The 26,669-nt window shown below is 39.8% G+C and overlaps 2 protein-coding genes across 5 annotated transcripts in view; one reads left to right on the top strand and one right to left on the bottom strand.

The window, feature by feature from the left end:
• The window catches only part of SLC31A1 (solute carrier family 31 member 1), a 29,130-nt gene extending 6,891 nt beyond the window's left edge, over window positions 1-22,239 (bottom strand). Inside the window, exons 1-2 of one of the 2 annotated variants that reach the window (XM_090274586.1) lie at window positions 22,112-22,239; window positions 21,517-21,731 (exon numbers count right to left, since the gene is read on the bottom strand). The gene's annotated coding sequence lies outside the window, so the exon portion shown is untranslated. The remainder of the gene's footprint in view (window positions 1-21,516; window positions 21,732-22,111) is intronic. The other variant, XM_090274585.1, reaches the window with a different exon arrangement.
• Window positions 22,240-22,422: 183 nt separating this feature from the next.
• The window catches only part of FKBP15 (FKBP prolyl isomerase family member 15), a 53,045-nt gene continuing 48,798 nt past the window's right edge, over window positions 22,423-26,669 (top strand). For 2 of the 3 annotated variants that reach the window (XM_090274583.1, XM_090274582.1), the window contains exon 1: window positions 22,423-22,588. In XM_090274583.1, the coding sequence (XP_090130709.1) occupies window positions 22,536-22,588 (53 nt within the window). In that variant the 5' untranslated portion in view covers window positions 22,423-22,535. The remainder of the gene's footprint in view (window positions 22,589-26,669) is intronic. The other variant, XM_090274584.1, reaches the window with a different exon arrangement.

The raw sequence follows: 26,669 nt of genomic DNA, 5'->3' as shown, positions 1-26,669 counted from the left end.
GACTAGGAATCAAACCATGTCCTTTCAGTTTGCAGACTGGAGCTCAACTCACAGAGCCACACCAACCAGGGTTACCTATAATATTTTATTTACTAAATTCTTATAACTAAGTGGAAAGATTAGGAATATTGTATTTCCATTTATATTTTTGCCCATTCAGGCAAACTAGTTTTCTCTAACTGAATCCAAGGGGGACATTTATCTTATCTTCAGTTGGGTACTTGAAATTGGCTATATGCCAGCTTGTTTCTATTGCCCTTAAAGCTATTACACATGGAAAATGAAATGGCACATTTGACATTGAATGTCATACAGCTTTGCAGTTCCTTTTCTTTTCTGAACTTTATTTTTATTGTTGACACTTTGACGGATGTCCCCATTCCCCCTCCCGCCATTTGCCTGCCTCCACCTAGGCCCTGCCCTCCCTTCTCTCTGGCTGTCACCACACTGTTGGTGGCATCTCTATGTTATGCATAAACTTTTTGACTAATCCTTTCACCTTCTTTCACTCAGTGACCCCCACCCACTTCCCCTCTGACAGCTGTCAGTCCCTGTATCCATGCCTCTGTGCATTTCTTTCTGCTTTCCCCTTTCCCCCATTTAATAAGTATAGTGCAGTATTTATACAAATAGTTTTCAAAACTTCCTTGTATTCAAGGGTCTAATTCTTTCTCAGTCTACTTCTGAGGATTATCAAAAAAGAAGTTTCCTCTTTTCCTGCCAACCCCTCCCCCAACACAGACACATTGTAAAGCTTAGAGGGCCAGATTTTTTATAAAATCTGGCATCTCTAGCAAAATAAACATAAATTTATGGGCAGAAGTTAGGAAATAAGTGAAAAGGCTAAATTCTGATGCCTATTCTGAGTCTTAACAGTAATAGATTTAGTTTAAACTTCAAATTCTCTTTTATTTTCCTGGTATTTCACAATGATGGATAAAAGACAATAATCCATAGGCACTATGGAGATTAGACTGCACAGAAAGATTACACAGATTTGGTCATACATCTGCCACATGGTCCCTCTTCTCCAGCTCAGACGGATGTAATCTGGAGCTTCAGACAATTCCTTTGGAGACTGCCTACAGTCTTTCCTGACTTCCATGATAAGGAAGATAAAGAAAGTTTTTATTCTTAAAACGATTAGGGTCATGTTCCTCTCTAGATTTGTAAAAACATTAAACAAAGAGAAATCTATCTAGTTGGGCTTCTGCTTTCTGCAGTCATTATTTATGACTGCTGTCATAAGCTTTTGGCAAGCAGATATGGAAAATTCAAGGTCAAAGATAGTAAACTACCATAAACAGGGATTCATGCTTATGGACTATGTTCACATGATCAAGCACCAGTTTAAATGGACTAAACCTGCCTTTTGATGACCTGTATGGAGACAGTAGATATTCTGAGAAATAACTCTGGCTTTGTTTCAAGTGCTTCTATAGGTGCACTTTGCAATTCTCCTGATAGTTTTATGAATTCTACACTTACGTTGTTCTTTTGGGGAGGGGGGAGGTAAAGGAGATAAGAATAAAGGAGACACCTTAATATAATGCAATAATAAGTAAGACTTGGGTGTCTCTCCATAACTTGGCATTCTAGGCTAATGTACTGGACTTGTTTAGAAAAAAATGTAGGAGCTCCCAGTAAATGGGAGCGGGAAATACAATTTGATGAATGAAAAGGGGAAGACTCTTCCCCTTGAAGGCTATGATGTTGTTCCACTGAAACCTTAGGCCCTGGCCTCAACATACCTATTCCAAATCGATTGATAGAAATGTAACTGGTAGAAACTCTATTGTTATAACCATGTATTTTACTGGACATTTTAGCTTCCTTTCCTTAACCCGTGTCCTTCTTGAGGTGCAGTAATCATAAGGACACTTAATTTTACCAATTTCATTCACAAAGGATATTAGTAATGAAGGTTTACACAGGCTCTCAGCCACAAATGGCAAAAACTTAGGATTCCAAAAGTTCTGCCATATCAAAAACAATAAGTAAAATGATGTAGTAGAAGTAGAGAGAAAATAGTACAGGTCATTAAGGAAAAAAATGTAAAAGACCTTAAAATTGTGTACATACACACACAATTCCCCCCAGATTAAATATGGCAGGTGATGGGAGTTAGGGCATTTGCTACAATTGTAGGTTTAAAAAGACAGAACTCAGGAGAATAATTGCTCTCCCCCCCCCAAAAAAGTTTAGATTTTATTCTTTTGAAAATTATTCAACAAAGGCTACCATTTTCCCTTCTAACTTTTTGCCTTTGTTGATAATAAAAATAATTCCAAGGGATCACCTACAACAAATTCTTATTGCTTTTCATCATGGCAGTGGTGGGGCTAAGATAAGAAAACTACTGATAGAACTGGTAAGAAGTTTAGTGACTATTTGAATATTTCGATATTATTTTCTTTCTTCACCATATATTAAAATGAGCTCTACAACTTCAGGTAATATGCACAGGGTTCCCTGAAAGCACTTTTCATGGAAGAAACCAAACTCTGCAGTCTGCAGACTCAGCAGAGTGTATGTGGTTGAATTACTCATTCATCAAACTAATGGGCTCCATCAAAAGTAACCAACTTCCAGAGACATAAAGACAAAAACTACTTCAAACAATTGCACTTAAAACTTAGCCTTCGTTTATGAGTGGACAGCGACCTAGGCGAACAAGAAATGCTGCATGGACTGACGAGTTTTTAGAACAATAAAAGAGCAGGTATGAATTAGTGGGAGTAGCTCTTTTACTCAGAAATTCTTGGCTAAGAATATCTATTTTAGTAAAAAGGATGATAACTCCGGAGCTGCCCAGAGCATACTATTCTATCTATCTATGGAAGATAGAAAGCTAACCTGCGATTTAATTCCAATCAACACTGTTTCCAGATATTGGAAACACCCGTTTCTATCATAAATTTCATCTTTCCACATCTCCACTCCACCTTCGTAAACTAAGCTGCTCAGGCCGAGCAAAGAAGATGAGAAACCTGTTGGGGCAAGACAGGTCCTGGAGGAACTCATTACAAGGAGAATTATACAGCCATGGAGGGCCATGTCTTCCAGAGGAAGCATGCAAAAGACAAACTTAATTTTTTAAATGTGCATTGTCCAATTTCTGGATCTCCTATGCCTTTTGGGCAAACAGGAATGGACCATTCGATTACCATTCAAAAACAGAACATAAAGGACAGACGACTAGTTTAAACGGGAAAGAGATGCGCGTGATAAATACTACATTGGGCAAGCCATTTTAAATGTTACAGCTTCATTTTTCTTAACTGTATAAGATGACTAATAAAGTTCCACCCAGAGCTAAAACTTAATTCTACATTTTTTTTTAAGTTTAGCTTCCAAAACAGAATTCTTCTCTTTCCCTATGCTTACTATTGGATTATAAATTCTATAAGGACCATCCTATTTATTAATGAATGTCCTGCATTTTCTAATACCCTGTATATAATAATAGATTACAGTAAGTATTTGCTGAAATAAATGACTTTTCTTTGCATTTTTGGGGGGCAACTTAAGACATAAAAATAGAAATTAATTCCTTAATCTGTTAATAACACACAGGGCAAACCTTAGTTGAGTTTGAAATGCTGTATCATAATATAGGATAGATATGCTTAGAAATTATTCAACAGCTTTATATCAAGAAGTAGCAAAAATGTAGTTGATATAGAAGCAACACAGGCAAAATTGAACTTTTAAAAAAAAGTTCAAAGGGTATCATCACTAATTCATCTAGTTCAACCTATTCACTTCATAGAAGCCTAGAACATGAAACCACAAAGCTCTTGGAAGAACCTAAGATTTACATTTTTTGGTCTAATTTGCCTTTATAAATACTTTTATTAAATATCTGTATTGTGACAAATGTGTGGAAAGTTAAAAAAAATAAACTCATAAGTGTTTCCAAAAGTGGAAGTAAGAGAATACACTGTCACTATTGGCCTTTAAGGGGTCTGAAATGCCAAATCCAGATTCTTTATATAAATTACATCTCTAGGGCACTGAACCTTGACAAGTGCCACATAAAAGCACAGTAGAGAAAACAAAGCAAACTGTAAGACAAAATTAACTTAAAGTGTTTTTATTCTGTACATCCACCAAATGAATAACTACATGGAACCTGAAAAAATGGCATGGTATGAAACAATGGCATTTCCTTCTTGTAAATACAACTCTATTATCTTATTTTTTCCTCACAGTATCTCAAGGAACCAAGGCACAGAGTGCTTAAGCAACCTGTTCAACGTTACACTAGAAAGCTGTGGAGGTACCCTGGCTAGAACCTAGGTATCCTGATTCCTTTATTAAACCTGCTTTACTATTAACCCAGTAACACAATTTTGTATCCATAAATGTCACAACGTTGGTCACTTTTCCCGAACCCAAGTATGTTAGATGATTTACTTGGCCTGCCTCTGGTTTTCACCATCAGCAGCTCTATTACAAGCATGGGTTTGCCTAACAGTGATCCTGCCCTCTATTCATCCTATATGATACATCACTGACAAATTAATTTACGTAAGGCATGGCTCTACCTATTTGCTCAAAAAATCCCACTGCCTACTAATCTTCCCAATGTCTATTAACTTCCTGAGCACAAACCTCTAAAACAAAGGTCCCTGCCTACCTTTCTGCCTCCGTGTACTTTGTATTCTAGCCAAATAAGTCCACTTGCCCAAGTCTTTGCTCACACTGTTTCTTCATTCTGCAACACCCAGCCTCACAATCTCTTAATGGAACAAAGCCTCCTTATCTTCCAAGGCCAGGTTCTAAGACCTCTGAACATTCATATCACTTTTTGCCTTTCCTAATAACTCCAACTGCACTTGTCTCACAAAATACCCTAAATGTTTTTATGATCTTTTCAATCTGTGCCTATTTCTGTCAGAGAAACAGTTGAATGGAGGTATTTCTCCAAAGTTCCATCTCATTGTCATCAACTGCAGACAACTGCAAAAGTATCCTCTTGGATACTCCTTTTTGACTCAGCTAAGGAGAGAAGTTAGTTCCAATTTGGCCTGAAAAGAGGTGGATGACCCCCCATTTCTTCATCTATAAGCAGACCACCTGAAATGGAAACCTGAGTGCCCTCTTATTTGTGGGATGTAGAAATCTCACTAAGAATTGGAAGGGCCTTAGAAATCATTGCATGGAGCTCCTTAGTAATATAAAATTCTCTAATTGTTCAAACACCCCTGGGGATTTGTCAGTCGAGTGTTGCTCCCCTCCAGAAATACACAGAAACAAACACTCTCATTCTAGCCAAACCAAGTACAGGAATCTGAACCTTGCTATTTGACGGTGACGATGTTGACAACAGAACCAGTACTCCAAGCTAAACTAGTATTTGTACCCCGGGTATCATTTGCATGTATTTCTCAAGTTGTAATTTGCATTTTAGGCTGCCTCCCAGAAACCAGTTTCTGTCTGTTGAGAGAAACCTAGACACCTTCACACCCAACTTCTGATACTGATACACTTATTTTATGCTGACATTTATGTCTCTATCCATTACAGACTTACTTTTCCAACTTTATTTCAATCTAATCCTCTGCACATTCAAATATTCCACTGAAAGAGACCTACTTGCTTTTCGTGAATAAATCTAGCACGTTGACACGTGTGTGTCTCTTTGGCTTGTGTCACTCCCTGTAATTTGTAATCCCTTCCTCCTCTCCCCCACCACTTCCTGTCTAATCTCGCCATTACTTATTCAACATCGATCATGTACTTTAAATGCATAAGAATTAGAATAAAGTTAAAACATGGCCCTTGCTCTTTTGAGTTTACAGTCTAACTCATTCTTTAAGGCTTGGTTAAAATGCTACCTTTTCCATGAATTTTCCTTGACCTCTTGACAGAAGAAATCTCTTTTCTGAATTTCCATAGCAATCTTCTCTTATGGAAATTTTGACTTAGTTCTTAAAATACAAGATAAAAAGGGCCATATATATATACAGGAAGTGCCTCAAGGGCAAGCAACCAATTTCTATCTCCTTACTACATCTAAAAGAACACTCAGCAAATATTCATTCATTCAAAAAAGTATTTTATTCTGCCCTGGCTGGTGTGGCTCAGTGGGTTGTGGGTTGAGTGCTGGCCTGTGAACTGAAAGGTCCCTGGATTCCCAGTCAGAGCACACAGCTGGGTCGAGGGCCGGGTCCCTGGTTAGGGGTGTGTGCGAGGCAACCAATCGATGTTTCCCTCTCACATGGATGTTTCTCTCCCTCTCCTTCTCCCTCCCTTCCTCTCTCTCTAAGAAGATAAATAAATTCTTTTTTTTAAAAGTACTTAATTTTTATAAAATCTACCAAGGTTTCAATTATCTGCTTAAAAGGAGCCAGGTGCCAAAGCGCAGGATTCTTGCCTTTGTGGAGCTTAATCTAGAGGAGGAAATTCTCATTAAATATGTAAAAAAGTAAATATGTGTGGGTGTATGTAATTACAAATTGTGTAAGTGATATGAAGGAAGTAACACAGTACTGTGGTAGAGAATAACAGTAAAAGAACTAATTTGCATGGAGGGGGGCAGGTAAAGAGAGAAAGAGAAGCCCTATGGAGGTAACATTTAAACAGACAGATAAACCCTTGGAGTTGGGTGGAAGGGCAGGGAGCAGCTTCCCCAAGGCAAGAAAATAATCAAGGGCATTTAAAGTCAGTATGAATAGAATACATTTATAGGAAGAGAAGCCAATGAGGTTGAAGAGAGGGGCAGAATGGGTATCAATTAAGAAGGGTTTAAAGATCATCTTCAGGAGACTAAATTTTATTCCAAAGGCAACTGGACGCTAATTACGGGTAATAAAAAGGGAAGTGATATGATTAGCTTATATCTTAATAGAGTACTCTGGATGCTGTGTAGTGTAACTGGCCTTTATCTGTTCTTCCCTAATAATATTTCCTGTTCAAGTTCTTCTGTGAGGCATCCACAGAAAGAAAACAAACAAAAAAATCTTACAGAGCCATGGGCTATAATCCTTTAATTTGCGAGAGTCCAAAAAGACATCTGTTAAAACTTTAGGAGGATTGAAAGAACCTTCTAACTTCTGGGTTATAAAAAGGTTTGAAGGGCAAAACTGAGGAATTCTACAAGAACTATCCTGAATTGTAAGAGCTTCTAAAGTCACACGCAACCCTTTGTAGGTGCAAGCTAAGCTTACTACTGTTAAGAGCATGAGTATGGAGTCAGATGGCTCTGCTAATCTCTAGCTGAGCGTCCTGGTGGCGCTTCCTATAGAAGTTCCATGGGTCTTTAGATTGGCAGCAGGTACTATGCACAGAGGCTGCTAAAGGGACTGTGCCCATATTTCAATACTCAAGAAGTAAATAAAATATGATGAAAGCAGACTAAGCTCCCTGTGTAACATGGACAGCAAACTATAAGACACAGCAAATGCTCAATAGGTTGTTATTAGATTATACAATCTGTACTATACATGAAAACCTTCAACAGTAATGTCAATAAACCCCACTTTTTATTCATACCTCCCCAAGTATTAGCAATGAATCCAGAATTTATGTCACTCCATTTTTTAATGCCCTGGTTTAGGTACAGTGGAGAACACTGGACTGAATCCAAGATATGTATTCTGGTTCATTCAACTGTAACTTTGTATTTTTCTGGGTAGAACACCTATGTCAGAGTTTCTCAATTCTGGCATTATTAACATTTGGGGCAGAATAATTCTTGTTGTAGGAGCTAATCTGTGCATTGTAGGATGTTTAACAGTATCCCTGGCCTTTACTCACTAGATGTCAGTAGCACCATCCCAGCTGTAACCACCAAAAATATCTCTAGACATTGTCAAAATTACCCTGGGGGGCAAAATCACCCCACCTTACTGAGAATCACTTCTTTTTTTAAAAAATTTTATTTATTTATATAATTTATTTATTTTTATAGAGAGGGGAAAGGAGAGAGGGAAAGAAACATCACTGTGTGGTTGCCTCTCATGCTCCCCCAACTGGGGAACTGACGTGCAACCTAATTATGTGCCCTGACTGGGAATCGAACCATTGACACTTGGCTCGCAGACTGACGCTCAATCCACTGACCCACAGCAACCAGGGCTGAGAATCACTTTTGATCTGAGTCTCATCCAAAACTCAGGGAAACATGGAGATAATATCTATCTTATTTTCATTCAGGGTTGTTATATCATTCAAATAATATAATGGATGGGAAGAAACACTGAGAACGGGGAAAAAAAAAAGACCACAGGGGGGAAAAAAAAGACCACATGAAATATGTAAAAGCGCTATTATTATTAGTAGTATTCTCCTTTGTGAATACCCAATAATAAAGCCAAAGAAAAATACATCTTGTTTGCATAATGCATTGCAGGGCTTAGGTTAAGACTATGTGTGGTCTAATAAGTCTTTTAGGTGGGTATTCAATAAGTATTTGTTGATTGATTCTAAATCTGGGTCCAGTAGTAACTTCATTTACTTTTGTGGCACATGTTCATGTTTTTTTCTGCTGGCTACAACAATGTAGTATGTTTCCAAACCCAACTGTACTCGAAGGACAGGCCTGGATTAAACAAGAATGACTATTCATCTCACAGATGGAAAATTGAGGTACAGAAGGTTAACTGACTAGCTAAGGTCATGTGGCAGTCAGTCTAGTGGCACTGTGCAATTAGAATCCAGATTCTGTCCTCAAGTCCATTGCCCTTTCTATTGTATCATGGTACTTTTAACTGACCATCTTGTGCCGCTGTCTCTTAACACAAAGTTAGCTATTTTGCTTTCTGGGGGCAACCAAAAACAAAAAGCAAAAAACAAAAAAAAAGTAAGGAAACAGAGTTAGAGTTTTGAGAGAAGCTTAGAAAGAAATGAAAACCTATTTTTATTGGGAAGCACAAGTGTCAAGTTATCCAAGAGCCCTGTCAAGTCTATGAAGTCCTTGCCCATTACGTTGTCCAGGAGGAGCTAAATCTACTCGTTACCTACCTCCAAAGTAGTTGTGTCTTGCAAGGCTTTATACCACATGAAGGCCTACAATTTGTGTGAAGCAGTTTTCTTTGCTGCTCCACCTCACTGTGGCTCCAAGTAGTTGAGAATGGACTTCCATATGGCCCAAGTGCCAGGCCACATTTCAGCATTTTGTTAAAATTCACAAGAGCCCTAAATGGCATTCTGCTATATATTTTCAGTATCAGAAACAGAACTTTTTAAAAATAATTCATAAAAAGGTAACTATTTATTTTACTCCTTTAAAATACCAGATCACTTCTGACTATGTCTCTGTATGAATTCTCAAATGCTGAATGTTGTCAAAGAGTCATCACTCCCAACCATCGATTCAACAGTCTTCTGGATCATTCTCAGACAACATGAGTTGAAGCCCACCTTAACCTTTATCATTATTACAGTTTGAAACAACAAAAGACTAGAAAACAGGAAATTTGGGTTCCAGCCCGGGTTTTCCAAAACATTAGGTAATTTAATTTTTATGGTTACAGTTTCCTTAGTGAAGAGATGGAATAATTCATCTTTGGGACCTATTTCAACAAGAAAAGTTTAGGTGTGTAACAGTGTTTCAATGAGAAACAAAGGCATTCCTATCTTTTCTAAATGCACTCCAAATATTGGTTGATATGCTTTAGACATTCTAACACTTCAGTGGCTGAACACTAACTTACCGAACACATTTCAGGGCACAGTGTTCATATCACTTTCTAAAAAATTCCAAATTACCAAATTTAAATTATAAGAGTGCTCCTGGTTTTTGGAGTCAGACTGCTGACTACCAACAGGCTATGCCACCTTTGGGACTCAGAACAAGTTGCTAAAACTTTGTGGGGACGACACATACACATAACTCTAGGGTAATAAAATCTCACAATATTTTGCATATGAAATGTAAAAAAAATACATATGAAAGTGACTGGCACATTAATAACATATATTGTAAATAATAAATGTTAATTGTTTTCATCCTAATTCAAGGGCTTCTCAAAGTGTGGTCCAAGGAATGCTGGAAATCAGAACCATTTAGGATATTTGGCTAAAAATAAAAAGTTATGGACCCCACTCCAGACTAATGAATCTCTTCTCAGGGAATGGGGCCTAAGAATCTAGACACTTATCAAGCTATATAGGCAACTGATCAATGTCTCTCTCTCCCTAAAATCAATAAAAATATATCCTTGGATGAGGATTAAAAAGAAAGAATGAACAAAGATTTGTTCCCAGTTTAGCACTCAAGGGTCTGACCCTAACTATCACCTCCTGCCTTTTTGGGACTGCGAGCTCAGTTTGAGATCCTTAACAGGACACCAAAAAACAAACAAACAAACAAACAAAAACATGAGGAGGAAGTTGTGGGCAGAAAAGGTATTTCTTTTTCTTTTTTTCATGGCGACTTTCCCAGTACACACGGAGCTATACTCATTCTCTAACTGGTAAAACTGTTCTTACTGGTTGTGGGCCCTTGGGCAAATTATTTAATATCTCTGTGCCTCAGCTCTAAAATCAGGAAAAGAAAAGCAGCCTACCTCACCGGATTGTTGAAGGATTATTATGAGGAGCTCACTTAGGCAGTAGCACAGTGGTCTGGAGGACAAAGATAGTTTCCTCTAAAATAGGGACAACAGCAACTACTTCATGACAGTGGTAACTAAACACTTAGCACAGGGCCTAAGAACAGTAAGCCCTCAATAAATATTCATTATTGTTACTTTTAATCTACTGTTCCTTCTAAATTTGGCGTAGGTACAATTTGACTTGTCCTTCAGTTACTACTCACTCCATTGCTAGCTAACCTTTCTTTCTAATCTCTGCTGTTCTGTTCTCAATTTCGGAGTTTTGTGGGTGTACCAGTGACTCCTACCCATTTAACTTCACAGGCAGGGACGTCCTTTACCTATGTTGTATCAGGTGGTTAGCAATTTGCTTCCAATCTGCATCTATTTTCTTTGCAATTATAAAAGATGCTTTTTATGGGGGGGAAGCCGTTTCCCGACCATGAAGCAATCCTCCAACACCAGCGAGGCGTCTACGGTTCAATGCAATTCTGACACTATCTACCAGGAGATAACATCAGATTTCACAGGTTGAGGGTTCAGACCCACAAGACTGCCCTTCACTTCCAATGCCAATTATAATAACCCCAGGTTGTAACCCCTGCTACAAACCAGAGGTTCCCATGACCCTACTCCTTGGGTTCTATAATTTGCTAGAGTGGCTCATAGAATGAAGAAACCTACTTACTCACTAATTACCAATTTATTATAAAAGACATTATACAAATCAACAGCCAGATGAAGGAAGAGATATAAAGGGCAAGGTCCTGAACAAAAGACATAATAAGACACCTTTACTGCTCTCTTCACTTAGGAAATTCCAAGTGCTTTAGGAGCTCTGTGCCAGAAATGGGACGAAGACCAAATATATATTTTTATTGGAAATAAAAATATCACACTTTTCCTTATTTTTATAGTTCCATAGTCATTTCATTAGGGTTTTGGGAAGGAAAAGAGATGTGCTCAAAATGCTATCTTGAAATGGAAATATATATTATATTGTTTTTTGCCCATCTTATCTTTCCTACATTTTAGTTTCTTAAGAGTGCATAATTCAACGCCATAACAGGGCACCATGTGCCTGTTGGTATTTCTGAAATCATAATAAAGGAAATTTTTCATTAGTTTCTAGAAAGTTTATGGGCCTTTTACAAGTTGTCTAAATAACAGGTAGAAAAAAGCCTAGTGAAGCATCTAGTTTAAGCTACTCAGCAGTAATTTTCCCTGGGAGTCAGGCATTTAAGAAAGCTTATATTTGGAAAGGTAGGACCTACCTGGGTGAGCCGCATGTTAATTAAGCCCTACAATCCTGTCATCTGTTAACTATAGGAGTTAGTCCACAAGTGGGCCTGGTCATCTCCTACCCGACAGTCTATGAGTGCTTAAAGCATGGCCCATAGACAAGTTTCTTATTCTAAAATCAAAATAGTCAACACTAATTACGTTTTCTCTTCTAAATGTACAACTACATTCATTTATAACCCAGTTTGTATTAACTTAATATGCACTATGAGCTTTACGACTTCACACACATAGAATGAGATTTGTGGGACTAAAAAGACACGTTTATTTTTTGTTGCACATGCGTAGGTATATCTAGCTCCATAGCTACCACTAGTGTGTAGCTAAAAAATAATGTCTCAAATTTTTAACTGCAGGACAAAGAATGGCAATGGGAGCCAGAAAGTTATGTGTATAAACATTTACTTAAACATACACAGACACACACTCCTCTTCAAGATAATCTACTTGGCCTTTTTATGTCCCTTCCTGAATCACATTAGCTGTGCATAGGGATGAGCTGGAAGGTGTGCCATGCATGCTGTGCAGGGAAAAGGATATCTCACCTGAGAGAGTAGCAAAGTAGAGGCCAGATCATTCTGACGTCAACCCAAACTCAATTCAATAACTATTTATTAAGTACCCTTTATCCCAAGGGAACTAGGAAATTTGGAGATGAAGAGGATGGAGGCTCTGGCTGAAATCTGTTACTTACAGAGCCAATTTTACAAACGACTTAAGGCACATAAAAATAACGGAGGTGAGAAAGGGAGGGAAGGAAGGTTAGCAGGTATGGTCAGAAAGGTATGGGGGTAACATTAATTCTGATCTGCTTATGGTCCCTAGCTCCTCAAAAAGACAAGCGATTGTTATGGTAGCACCTACTTCACAAAATTATCACACATCCCACCATCATCAGAAAAACCGGGGGAGCCAGTAAGAAACACATGTAAACAGATATTACTTAAACTCTCTTTATCTTTCCATTTTCAGTCCCTACATGGAGTGAAATAACCAGTTAATCTTCTGAATCCTCTATATCAGTGGTTCTCAACCATCCTAATGTCACGACCCTTTAATACAGTTCCTCATGTTGTGGTGACCACCAACCATAACTAAAGCATAGTGATTAATCACAAAAACAATATGTAATTATATATGTGTTTTCTGATGGTCTTAGGCGACCCCTGTGAAAGGGTCATTCGACCCCCAGAGGGGTCGCGACCCACAGGTTGAGAGCCGCTGCTCTATGTGGTTAAGTACTGGTAAAAGTAGTTGGGAGAGAGGTCCATTTTTGTCCCGGGTAGGTAAATTAACTCCTCAGTAATAGCACACTGAACATCACTAGAAAAATCTATAGGATCATGAAGGAGGTGATTTTGTCAAGTTTGCAGTTCAACATCATTTTGGTGAAGTTGCCTATACCTGGCCTTCGATTACGACTGCCCAGCGTGGCTCAGTTGGTTGGGCATTGTCCCACAAAGCAAAAGGTCACCAGTTTGATTTCCCAGTCAGGGCACATGCCTGGGATGCCAGCTGGTTCCTGGTTAGGGCATGTGCATGAGGCAACCAATCAATGTTTCCTTCACACAGAGATGTTTCTCTCCCTCTCTTTTCTCCCTCCCTTACCCTCTCTCTAAAAATAAACAAACAAACAAAATAGTTTTTAAAAAGATGTAGTCTCTGAATAATTCATTTTCAAAAAAATGATGCCTGGAACTGGAGAGTATTATGTTCAGTGAAATAAGCCAGGTGGGAAAAGACAAATACCATATGATTTCACCTAATACAGGAAACTAATGAACAAAACAAACAAACGAGCATAACAGAACCAGAGGCATGTAAACAAGGAAGACTGATAGTGACCAGAGGGGAGGGGGAGAAGGAGGGAGAGAAGGGGAAAGGTCTAGTCAAGGAACTAATATATAAATGACCCAAGGACATGGATAACAGGGTGGGAATTGACTATGGTGGTGGTGGTGGTGGGGGGACAGGGGAGAGAAATGGGGGGGGAAATGGGACATCTGTAATAGAAAAACAATATTAAAAAAAGGAAAATGATACCTTCTCAACTCTTTCACTGTTCATTTACAATTAAAATTTCACAGACTATCAGAACTAGAAGAGTCGTTAATTATCAGTCTGATGCACATACCTTTTGAGTCAGCAATTCCAGTTCTAAATATCTACTGACACATATGTGAAATGTTATAAGAAAAAGTTATTTGTTGCAGGACTGTCTGTAAAAGCATAATATTGAAAATATAATTTAATGTTCATTAATATGTCCATAAAATGGAATACTTTGCTGCCATAAACAAGAATGAGGAAGCTCTTTATATATTGATATAAAACGACCTCCAAGGTATATAATAAGATGAATAAAGCAGGCTCACTGTATGCTACCATTTGTAAAAAATAAAAATAAAAATTGACATTGAAAGGGAAGAAAGTATTGTTTGGAAACTCCTCTTCCACCTCTGGGGTGAGTGTACAAGAAAGTGGTACATTGTGATCCCTAGGAGACTCGTCAGATATAGGTTATTTCACTAAGTACGCTTGTGTACCTTCTGAATTCTGACCCACGTGAATATAATTCCTATTTTTAAAACTTACAGTTTAAGTGCAACTCCTTTATTTCACAGACTGGGAAACTGCAACTCCTTTATTTTACAGGTTGGGAAACTCAGGCCCATGTTATTGAATAATGATGCTATTATACTCTTTCGTCTACTGAACCGTAACGTTTGCTTCTCATAGAAGGCCTCTGTCACATCAGGCTAACCACATTCCGTACCCCTCCCGTTTCTCCAAGGGTTTGCCGGGAAGCAGCTAAGCAGGAGGGGTTTCTGAGTTTTACATATCCTGTTTTAGTGGCAAATAACATAGAAGCTCCTGTTTCTCTTGCCCACTCTCACCTTTCTGTACAAAAAAGATCAAGAATACAAGTACATTTTTCACAAAGGTTTTAGAAAAGCTTTTATTTGCCTTGTCCGAATAGGACAACTCAAATTTGATTATGTCAAACAAACAAACTGAAAAGGCCTTTTAGTTATGCAATGATGGAAGGGCCCAAGTCCAATAGGGAGTGTATCTCCCAGCTCCTATGCTCTATTTCTCCGATACCTTTTGTTGTTGACTAAGCCACATACTGGAATAAAGCCAATCACGAGATGTACCCTTTCACACTCCTCTTACTGGATCTTTTTGTAGTCTTGACACATTTCCAAATTGTTAACCATGAGTACAATTTAGGTAGTTTCCAGCGAGTTTTATAGACAGTGTGATAAGAGTGAAAAAAGCACTGGATTAGGTATCAGAGGCTCTGAGCAATCGACATTAAGTTTACAGTTATTAGCCATGTGACATTAAACCAGCCACCTAAACCCAATAAGTACTAGTTTCTTTATAGAGAAATGGATATAAAAATATCTACCCTGCCAATATCATAGGTTTATGAAGAACAAATAAAATGTCAAAACAGCCCTGGCTGGTGTGACTCAGTGGACTGAGCGCCAGCCTGTGAACCAAAGGGTCGCTGGTTCGATTCCCAGTCAGGGCACATGCCTGGGTTGCAGGCCAGGTCCCCGGTTGGGGGCATGAGAGAGGCAACCACACATTGATGTTTCTCTCCCTCTCTTTCTCTCTCCCTTCCCCACTTGCTAAAAATAAATAAATAAAATCTTTAAAAATGTCAAAACCCTTTCTAATCTTAAGGTATATTAAGGTAATATATGAAATATTATCAATAATAGCTTCCTTACTCATTAGATGACAAAATCAGTCTCTGAAAGGAGATGTCCAAGTCACACATAGAGGTCATTTCCATGTCACTTAAAGTACACAGCCTCTTATAGTTTGATTTAAAGAACACCTGCTAGTTGAATACATATATACAGTTGACTCTTGAACAATGCAGAGATTAGGGGCACTGAGCCCTGCGCAGTCAAAAGCTGTGTATAACTTTTGACTCCGCAAAAGCTTTACAGTTGTCCCTCAGTATCTGCAGGGGATTGATTCTAGGAACTCCTTCAGATACCAAAATCCATGGATGCTCAAGCCCCTTATATAAGATGGTATAGAACAATGCACAGAGTCTGCCCCCCCTCAATGGGAAAAATACTGTTTTCCATCGGCGGTTGGTTGAATCCGCAGGTGCAAAACCTGAGGATACAGGGGGCTGACTATATATTTATTGAAAAAATCCAGGTGTAGGTGGACACACACAATTCAAACTCATGTTGTTCAAGTGTCAACTATATTGGCAAAATACTGTTTTAACTGCCTTCTTGTTATAATCAAAGGCAGGCAAAGGTACCCTTTGATTTAACTTTTCTTTAGATATACCGGATCTCAATCACCTAGATCACAGTGTTCTTGGTTTGCCTGTGAATACTGGGAATTAACCAGAAAGCACTTCAACTATTCCTTTTTTACTTCTCTCTCCTTTTATTTTAATAAAGGATGATTTAATTAAAATGCATAGGGAATGTAAATGAAAACAAGTTGTTCAATACCTCAGATGGGAGCTGCGTGGTGTGGTGTAAAAGTACTGGGCTAGGAATCAGAAGACCTAGATTCTAGATCTAATTCTCGGGGCTTATTATCTGTGTGACCCCAAGGAACGCAGTCTCTTCATTTATTCATTCATTCAAATTTATTGTGTACCTACTGAGGAAAAGTACTACGATTAGCTCCAATCTTCAAGAAGCTCAGTCTGGTGGAGGAGGGATAGATATAATAATTAACATACATTATAAGATGTACTAAGGTATAGATTATGCACAGGGTTGCATGGGGGCTGATAAAAAGCCATTAGGAAAGGCAGGAGAAAGGAATGGGGACCTACGGGTACATAGTCAGCAGCATTCCTCTGCCCTTCATTTGATAAATTGAACAACTGTGTTTTAGGTGCTCTAAATTGCTTTAAAATTATATAAACACTCTATAACAATTCTACTATCTATTTAGGAAAAGACTCCACCTGGCTGAAAAGGTCCCCTAATATTTCACTGGTTGCTGGAGTTTTGTTCTTTATGAGTTCCCTCCAAATCATTCCTCATATTTCTTCTGTTACGGGTGTTTCCATCTCATTTTGCTGTATTGCATAATGTCCTCAGGCTACAAAAGCAGGTTGTATACAAAAGCCTGGGGCCTTTGTGCCAAGGAAAAGAGGTAGGGTGGACCCTTCTCAACCTTTTCCTTCTCTGCAGGGCTTTGCATTCCTAAGGATGGGCCCCTCCTCTGCTTGGGGATGTTACCTAAATAGTGAAATATTATTCAAAGCAACGGAATTTCCTTCCCAGTCCCTTCTATAAGATTTCTTTTGGCATAAACTGCTCATTTTAATGTATTAAGTATCAGACTCTTGATAATTTCTCACACTTACTTCACAAAGTACAGAAAACTTTTGATTTTTTTAAATCGCATTTATTATGCTAAAAGCTGCACGTGGAAATGGAGGCCTCAGCAGCCTGCCCTTTCCCTCCCTTCCTTTTCCCTAATCATGCCTGCCTTGCCAGCTTCAAATGGCAGAGTTATCTTGGTACCACCTGGTCACTGACTTATCTGACATCTTCCACTAGTTGAAGTCATCTTGTCACTGTAAACACTTGCTTTTCCAATGACAATTATTTCATTTTTTCCCCTCTTTTGTAGCAGTTCTGATGAGAAAGGTACAAAGAGGAATAATCAGCAGAGCCAAACTGGAACAAAGAGAGGAACAGAGACTTAAGGATCAGAGATTCTTAAAGACTATGGTATAAATTGTTACCTTTAGAGCAGTCGTTTAATTTTATTCCCATTCAGTCTAGATCCTTTAGTTTTCTCAATTCAAAACTGATGATTCCTTCCCACCAAAAAAACTGGGCTGAGGTTTTCTAACAGATTAATACCAGTGCCCCGAGTAGTGTTTACCATGCCTTGTTGCATTTAATCCACACAGCTCTAGACGACTAGAGGACTGCTAGAAAAATGAAGTGGCTACTCACGTGGAATGGGGAAACTCTTACTCTGTACTTCATACACTCCTAAACCATTTGAATTTTTTTACATCACTATGTTACTTAGAACTAAGTACACACTTGTCTCCTTGTCCTTCAAGGTACTGACAAATATGGCCCTGGTTTCCTTTTCAATTTTAATCCTCTACTTTCCTATGTGCACTGCTGTTTTATAGCTTTGTTTTGTTTTTTAAAGATTTTATCTATTAATTTTCAGAGAGAGGGGAAGGGAGAGAGAGAGAGAGAAACATCAATGTTGGTCGGTTGCCTCTCACACACCCCCAGCTGGGGACCTGGTCCACAACCCAGGTATGTGCCCTGACTGGGAATTGAACCCACAACCTTTTGATTTGCAGGCTGGCACTCAAACTAGTACACCATACCAGCCAGGGCTATTGTTTTATACTCTCAGCAAGTTATCCCATATAACCCTTTTAACCAACTGATAATGCACTAGCAAGGCTATTCTACAATATCGTGGAAGCAACACTTCTGCTCTCCCTCTCCAGTGAAGTTGTGTGCTAACAGAGGGTATCAGTTGTGTTTGTTCACAAACCAACTTATGCCAATGTGCTAATTATTGTAAATATATAATTTAATAAAGTATTATATAAAGTAATGAAGTAGAAATGAAGAGAAAAACAACCGTAGCAGCTAAAATTAACTGAGAACTTAATACCTGCCAAGTACTGTTCTAAGTGCTTTACGTGAATTAACACAGATAATTTTCATAGAAACTGCAGGAACTAGATACTATTATCATCTCTATTTTTCAAAAGGAGGAAACTGAGCAATGTGACCAAGGTCTATACAACTAAAAAAATGGCAAAATAATTTGGCTCCAGAACTTAAGAATGTAGCAGTTGCTTCTATGAAAACCAAGTTGAAAGCTTTTAAAAGACTAGATAAAGACGATATAAACCACCAGTCAACTCCACCTTGTATGTGAAAACAGCCATAGATAATATGTAAAGAAATGAGCCTGGCTGTGTTTCAATAAAACTTTATTTACAGAAACAGGCAGCAGACAGGATGAGACTTGGCCCTTAACGCTGACCTTTGCAGATCCCTGAGACCTACACTCCAAGAAAAGGCTTATGTTAAGAATGGCAACAAGATGTTTATGTTTTAAGTTAAAGTAAAATATCTAAGGTCTGCGTGTAACTAGTATCTGCATGATTCCCTGCTTTAACTTACTTTTTCAGTTAACTACTGATCCTAATTGCATCAGATAAGAGAGCAACTCCTATCTTTTAAGAAATTTCTGCCTTCTTTCCTGCTTTTTTGCTTTTGCCAAAGCCAGCCGCATTCAATCTGGGAAGTCCTATTTTCTCACTTCCACTTGGAATCCCACTCATCTTCAAAGCCCATCATCTAACCTCACACACTCCTCCAAACTAGATAGGATCACTTTTCCCTTTTAAATTCTGCAATAATTATTTTACTTATAGGACTTACTTTGCTACGTCTTCTATTATGGCTGTCTGTATACTACAATTATTCCCACTACTCAACTATTGATTAACTCTTTTTTTTTTTTTTAATCTTAGCCAACACCCAGCACATAGCACGTTTTCAGATATTATTTCCTGAACTGTGTTCTAACATTTTTCTGTTTTCAGTGATTGAACATTAAGAACTCAATATCAACCCCCCAAACCTACATTCAATTCATATTCTTATCACCATATTTACGATCTAACTTGGTTACAGCTTTAAACTATTAATTTTAAAATGCATTTACCAGTACAGATTAGTATGGTGTACCTAAATTGTCATCTCTGTAGCAAAACCACTGATTTTGAATGGAATTGTTAAAACTGTGGCTTCCTGGTTAATCTTTAGGGTATCAATACATTTTACAAATACATCTAAAAGCTCTGTACAAATAAAAGTGCTTAATTCAACTTGAGACCAGGGTTGTGCCTTACCTCTGCATCTCCAGCAGTACTTAATAGACGTCTGGATCTAATCCAGTCCTTTTACAGTGTTTAGGGAGCCTGGCCCAAGCTCAGGGTGAGTTAGAAGGGCTTGAGAAGGGAATTCAGGTTTCTTGATTCCTAGTCCAATGTTCTAATTAAGGAAGACATGGCTTTTTAGGTGCCCCCAATTTTGCAGTTCAAACACTGAGGACGCCTCACCACTACCTTCCATTTCCTTATACTGCCGATCAGAACCAGCAACTGTGTTCCCACAGCAGTGATCTGGGCAGACTCATTTGCGGTGTTCTAATCACCAAAAAGGCTGATTCAGATTTTAGGACTCTTACCTATAGAAAAAGGTTACTCAAACAGTCTAGATATAAAAGCCCTACTACTTGCCCTGGCTGGTGTGGCTCAGTGGATTGCGTGCTGGCCAGCAAACCAAAAGGTTGTGGGTTTGATTCCCAGTCAGAGCACATGCCTAGGTTGTGGGCCAGGTCCCCAGTTGGGAGTGTGCGAGAGGCAACTGATCAACATTGATGTTTCTCTCCCTCCCTTCCCCTCTCTTGAAAAATAAGTAAAATCTTAAAAAAACAAAAGCAAAAAACGCCCTATTCGAGAATGCAAGATAAACACACAAAAGATCCTTCAGTGTTTTTTTAAAAGCACTAGATATTTCGGTGCTAAAATGACAATGACCAGTACTGGGGAGAGAGGTTAAAAAGAGCTATGTTACTTATGCAATTCATTCTTTTATTTCCTGAGAAGTAACCAAGTTCATATTCTAAACAGAGCTACTGTAAAGGGTTCCTGTTCTAGCGCTTAGATTCCAGTTGCGTCATTGCTTTAACACTTTCCAGCCTTCGCTGCTTTAACCATCTTATTCTGTAAAATAAACACAGGAGGAGACAACAGCCCTATCCCTCAGTTCAACAGAGGACTACTTTACCAACAAAAGCTAGAGTTACATATAATATTCCTAGCTGCCTTCCCCTAGAGCTTTAAACAATAGACATCTTCAATAAACAAAAGAGACTGAGCGACTCAGACAGTTCACAGCTAGTACAGCATTTTTATCTTTCTGGAAGTTACCTACAAAAGGCAAGAGCCATTGCTATTCTCTCTGGATCACACGGGGGAAAAATCGCAAGAGAGTCAATTAAGGAATAAGAGAACAAGGAGGAAATCCATTCCTTAGCCTAAGAAAGAATTAATAAGAACCCATGATGGGCCAGAAGGCATAGTGCTCTGTGGCACTGGAGACACCAAGATGAATAACACGATCCCTTGTCCTTACAATTTATAGGTACACAAATTGTAATAAAAAGCATAACAAGGGAAGTGCCAAGAGGTTCGAAGTTCTCTGGGAGGGAGGCACCAATCATTTCACTTCAATTTCGTGAATTGAGTTTAACAGATTAAAACACTCAGGTAAGGGAGACCTGTTGTGCCGACCTGACTAAGGGAAGCCTGGAGTGAGATCTATGGACATGGACGCTACCGTGGCTGTGCTTATTATCCGCACCTTCGCTAAGCCAGGCCTATGTGGAAATTGTTCTACCAGGTTAACCAAAGAAATACTTACATAAGATACAGAGAGTGGGAACCGGAGTGAGAGAAGACAGCTAACAACTAACGTCCACTTAGGTCTGTGGCAGGAAGAGTAAGCAAAACCCAGGCCAAGGCTGGGGCTGGGATTTTCAGCTTCTAAAGTTTCCTTCCTTCCATCACCCAGCCCCGGAATATCCCAGCTCTTCTGCACCTCACCTGCACAGGTGGACTCCAGCGAGGGGACTTTGCTCAAGACGTCGCCAAGGCTAGCGACTACTCCGTGAGGGCACACAGTGCTTCAGGGCTGAGAAGGTACCTGAATCAGCTCACTAAGTTCTGAATCAAGAGACCATGGATCCAGCCCCAGCCTGTCCTTTACTCTGTGCGACCTCAGACCAGTCGTTCAAGCGCTTAGTTCCTTCTTTTCCCACCTGTAAATTCCGGGATTATGAGGAGCATGGCATTGAATTCGATGACCTCTGAGGTCTAAAAGCTTCTTGACGAGCCGGCACACAAAAGCATCGGACAATATCCCGTTGGATAAATAGTGAGGTCGGCTACAGGGTACAAGCGGTAGGGGCGTGAGGCCAGTTTTATAAACGGGGAAACTGAGGCACCGAACATCGTGTCTCAAGGTCACTCCAGCTATGTCACTGCTGGGGCCGGACCGAAAGCTCAGGTCTCCAGACTGCTGATCTCGGGCCCTTTCTCCTTTCTCCAAACTGAGAAGAGTGGAGTGGAGAGACCTTCTCCCGGAGGGAAAAGAACTGAGCTCGTACCAGGGTTGAGAGAGAGGCGAAGGAGCCCTTACCTTCCCAGATCGCGTCCCGCCACCGGCGCCTGCCTTTCAGAACCTTAACCCGTAAGCCCCTCACGACTGTTCAGAAGCCCCCACCACTTGTGACCGGCTCGACGTGTCCAACCCGCCACCAAGGCCGCCGATTCCCGCCCCTTCCCCGCCCCCTTGCCCCATTGGCCAATCCCTGTGCAGGAGTTCGGAGCTCCCGCGGATTTCACCGCCTCCGAGGGCTCCGGAAGCTTACGTCACACGGCGCGCGTGCCCCCGAGGTCCTCCCCTTTGCCTTTGCCCCCCTCCTCCAGAGCCTAGTGTCTCCTCTCCGCTGAGAAACCGTGCGAGAGTTCGTCCTGCCGGAAAGCAACACGCCGCCGCAGCACTTCACGACATCGGCTGCTAAACGCCCTGGAAACCCGGCTACCCCGCTAAAGCAAGCGCGATGCTCGGTGCGGGCGACGAGGACGATACCGACTTCCTCTCGCCTAGCGGCGGGTGAGTGACTGTGAAACGTGGGACGGAGGGCGTGGCTGAGGAAGCCGTGCAAAAGGTTGGAGGGGTCGCTCTCTTATCAGACCTCTTCTCAACTTCCGGGTCCAGACCCTTGCCACATTCCGCTACTCTACATGCAGGTTTTAGAATCCTCGCAGAGCTCGGAACTTCTGGGTCTGTCCACCAGCGTTCTGGGCCCGGCATCTCACCATGACACGCAGTGTGACCCTGGGTTCGCCTTTTGCTTTTTGGGTCATAGTTTCTCTTGTGAAATGAGGGTGATTGCTGATGAGAGTACCTGCCTCAGAGTTTTTTACAGGAGTCACTTGGGCCAATATAAGACTTTCTCTTCTCGGCGGACAAGGCGGTGACACTTAAAAATTGGCCTTGGTGAGTCAGCTCCAGCATCCTTCAAGGCCTAGCTTGGCTGTCCCCTTTTTGGTGCTTTCTCTTGTCCCGCAGCCCCAGGCAGAAAAAAAAAAAGGCTTTCTCTTCCTTAATCCCACAGCTAGGCGTGGTTAGCTCTATGCTTGAACACCGAACCTGCTAGATTATGAGCCCTGACAGGGTTGAAAGAATAATAGTTGTGAAATTGCACTCTTAAAACTTAAACCAGTCTAAGGGACTGTGGTCCTTATCCCCTGCCCCAGTCACTAACTAGCCTGGGGTACAGTTCTTAAAGCAGCAGCTCTTTCCTCCAGTAATCACTTTAGATATTTACTTGTAAACTGCCAAGTTCTGACCTTTGCATAGCCTTTTGTGAACATCTGTTTAACAAATTTAAGAAATGTATTAAAGAATGATAAACACACTAATGTATACCCCTCATTCTACTAAATGCTAAGAAGTTGCAAAGATGATTAAGCTGCTGTGCCTGCCCTCAAGTTGCTTCCAGTCCTGGTAGAGATTCAATGCATAAAATGACACCGGCTTTCTTTTTAAGTTGTACTGTGACTAGCTCTATATTACTTATCCTTAAATCCTCTTTTCACTCTTACCTACCCCCACGTTGGATGACCTTTGTGCACTTAGTTCCACTTTTGGTTCTTTCAGTTGCTCAAATATTTTAGAGTTAAGCTGTGCTTTGATTCATTCTTTCCCTATTCCACCCAAAACGTTCACCAAAATGTCCACACAAATCCAGCCCGCTACAGTTGACTGTGTAGTATTCCTTTTGAGTTAATGTTTTTTTCATACAAACCAGTTTTGTATATGGCTGTGCCTTGCGAAAGTTTACAAGATATACTTTAAATTCACATCCTTCACTAGGTGCAAGTATTTGGGGAAGTCTATAAATGAATGTTAGGGCTTTCAGCTTTCACGCAACAAGCAGTGCACTGCTGACTGAAAATTACAGGGTAAAAAATGACAGTCATGTGCTCTTTCCTGGCTTCCTGGCCTGAGATAAGTTCTTGGTGCCTCAGCATTGCTGCTTTCCAGAGCAGGCTCGTAGGACCTCAAACTCTTTAATTCTAGGCATGTGACTGTGCTCTTAAACATAGACAACAGCTAATTTTATGGTAAAAGTCTTAGTAAACAAAGTTATTCAGATACCTTATTATTGTTCCCAGTAATAGCCAGGAAGAACAGATCAGATTTAAGATTGAGGATATAGTAAGTTCACCAGCATTCTCTGATTCAGCAATTCCTTCTGTGGTTTATCTAAGGAAGTAAAACATATGACAGTAAGCACTGTAGCTGCTTTTCACTTCCTCCTTTGTAACTATAATTTCCTGTAAATACACTTGCTTATTAATTTTTAAGTATCTTGACTTAAGTATATGACTTACTTGATTCCATTTAGGATATTCCAGCCTAATATTAGAAAAGGAAGTATTAGTGCCTAGGATGGCTATCTAGATGATTGATAATCTGTGTTCCATGTTTCCAGGCCTCTTAAAGTCCATGGGTAACTGGGAAATAGTAATTGGGAAGTGTGTGGTTTTTGTTTCATTTTTTTGGTCTTGGCTCTTTCCCCACCATTGTGACTTTAAAATGAAGAAACATGTAAATGCCTGCTAAGTATAGGTATGTGGCTTCAGCTTATACAGATAGGAATAAGGCATAGTTCCTACCCCTAAGAAACTTTCAATTTAGTAGTAGAGTAAAATCAGTCCAGTATTAATAATCACAAAGTATTTTTAAGGAGCCAGTTATGAGTATACTTGTGTTTTAGATTAGCACAGTCATGATAAACACCAACATAAAGGTAGAAGAAAATAAATCTAGAACTGATCATCAAAAAGTATTTTTAAGTTCTGTAAGGGACACGGAAAAGCCTAGAGTCTAATGTTGATTCTGCCCCTAGTTAGGAGTATGACTTTGGACAAGTCTCTTCTTTCTCCTTGGCTGTTCATACCCTAGTCTGTTAAATAATGGGGTTTTCTCTAGATGATCTTTTGAGACCTTTTCCAGTATTATAGTTTTGTATTCTTGTTAATATCAGTTCATAGTTGCAGGTCAGTTGTGCATTGATTGAGTATGCTTTCTTCTCTACAAGGGATCTGAGTTGAATTAATATTTTAAGTTAGTAGGATGTGTGCACACCTATATAAAACAAATATGGTGTATTTACTCAATGCCAGGCACTGCACATCCTTCTAAGTAATGTATAGACATTATCATATTTACTTCTCCCTACTAATCTATGAGGTAGTTTTTACTGTTACACCCATTTCACCAATGGGAAGTTAAGGATCAGAGAGGTAAATTGCCCACGGTCACACAGCTAAAAAGTAAAAGCGCCTGGATATGAAATCAAGCAAGCAGATTGCCACCAGACTGCCCGTGTGCCATTACCATTATTGCAGAAGTAAATGTTTGATGCCACAGTTCATAAAAGAAGTACTTTTAACAACAGAAATAAGCCCCATTTATTAAAATATATTGATGCAGCATAAATAGTGTTACTGTTTTTGATGAGAAAAGAAAAGGAATATAAAACTAAGGCTAGATAAAGACTTTGGCATCTAAATGCACTGGCTAACATTTATTTTAAAATTATTAATTAACCAGTATTCTGGCAAGAAGGAAGAGATGTTTTTCACTTCTTTCACCTTGATGGGTTAGGTATATGGTGCCAGTGAATTTTTCCCAACTAGCCAAAATAGTAGACCTGAACCCATTATCCTTAGAAAGTCCTGCTTACAAGGTTGGCACTTGGCTGACATCTGGGAACTTCACTGGTAAACTGTTCCCCACCCTGACATAAAGCTTTCTGTAAATGATAAGAGCGGCTCACTTGTCTAAACTGCTTGTATAAACAATATGATGCATGAACCCTGCCTTTCTTCTAGGATTCTAGGATTTTGGTACCTGCTAGAGGGTTTCTATTTATCAGCCCCCAGAGACTCAACGCCTGGGAATTCAGTCTCTAATGAGCTTCCCTGGTAGACCACACTTCACACATGTGTTACAGCTCATTGCTGGAGGAATTAACACGCATGCCCTGTGTCACTCCACTGGGAGAGGACTCTTGGAAGCTTGTTCCTGGTATCCTCTGGACTTTTCCCCACATGCCTTTCCCTTTGCTGATGTTGCTGTGTATCCTTTCTTGTAATAGATCTTAGCCATGAGTACAACTACCTGCTGAGCCTAGGAGTCCTTCTAACAAATCATTGAACCTGGTACCAGTCTTGGGGACCCTGGCAAAAAATGTCATTCACTGAGAGGCAGCACAAGAGTAAGAACAGGTTTTGCTGGGGCAGTGGGGATTGGAAGATAGGAGTTCTGGTTTGGACATGTTGCATTTGTGTTGCCTATGGGATATCTGTGTTGTCTGACACTCAGGAGCAAATTCTGGGCTGAGAATGCAGATTTGAGCATCATCAGCATTTGATACCAAGGTGAATAAATTAGACTGCCAAGGGAGAGAGAGAACAAAATCTTGGGAGCGCGGACCTTTAATATTTATTGATGTCTTATTTGGGCCTGTCCTTCTTCTCAACCCACAGGTATCCCTACAGAAGTTGAGGGAAGATTTTGTTTGAAGAACAAAATAGATGACAGTGTAAAAAGGCAGCCTGAAGGCCAAATTAGATAAGGACCAGTAAATTATGTTTAGTAACAGAGAGGTTGTTGGTGA

Source organism: Furipterus horrens, unplaced genomic scaffold (assembly GCF_987537825.1).
Source record: "Furipterus horrens unplaced genomic scaffold, mFurHor1.1.pri manual_scaffold_4, whole genome shotgun sequence".
NCBI classification, from domain to species: Eukaryota; Metazoa; Chordata; class Mammalia; order Chiroptera; family Furipteridae; genus Furipterus; species Furipterus horrens.
Note: the sequence above shows the minus strand (reverse complement) of the source record. Positions and strands in the feature narration are given on the sequence as shown.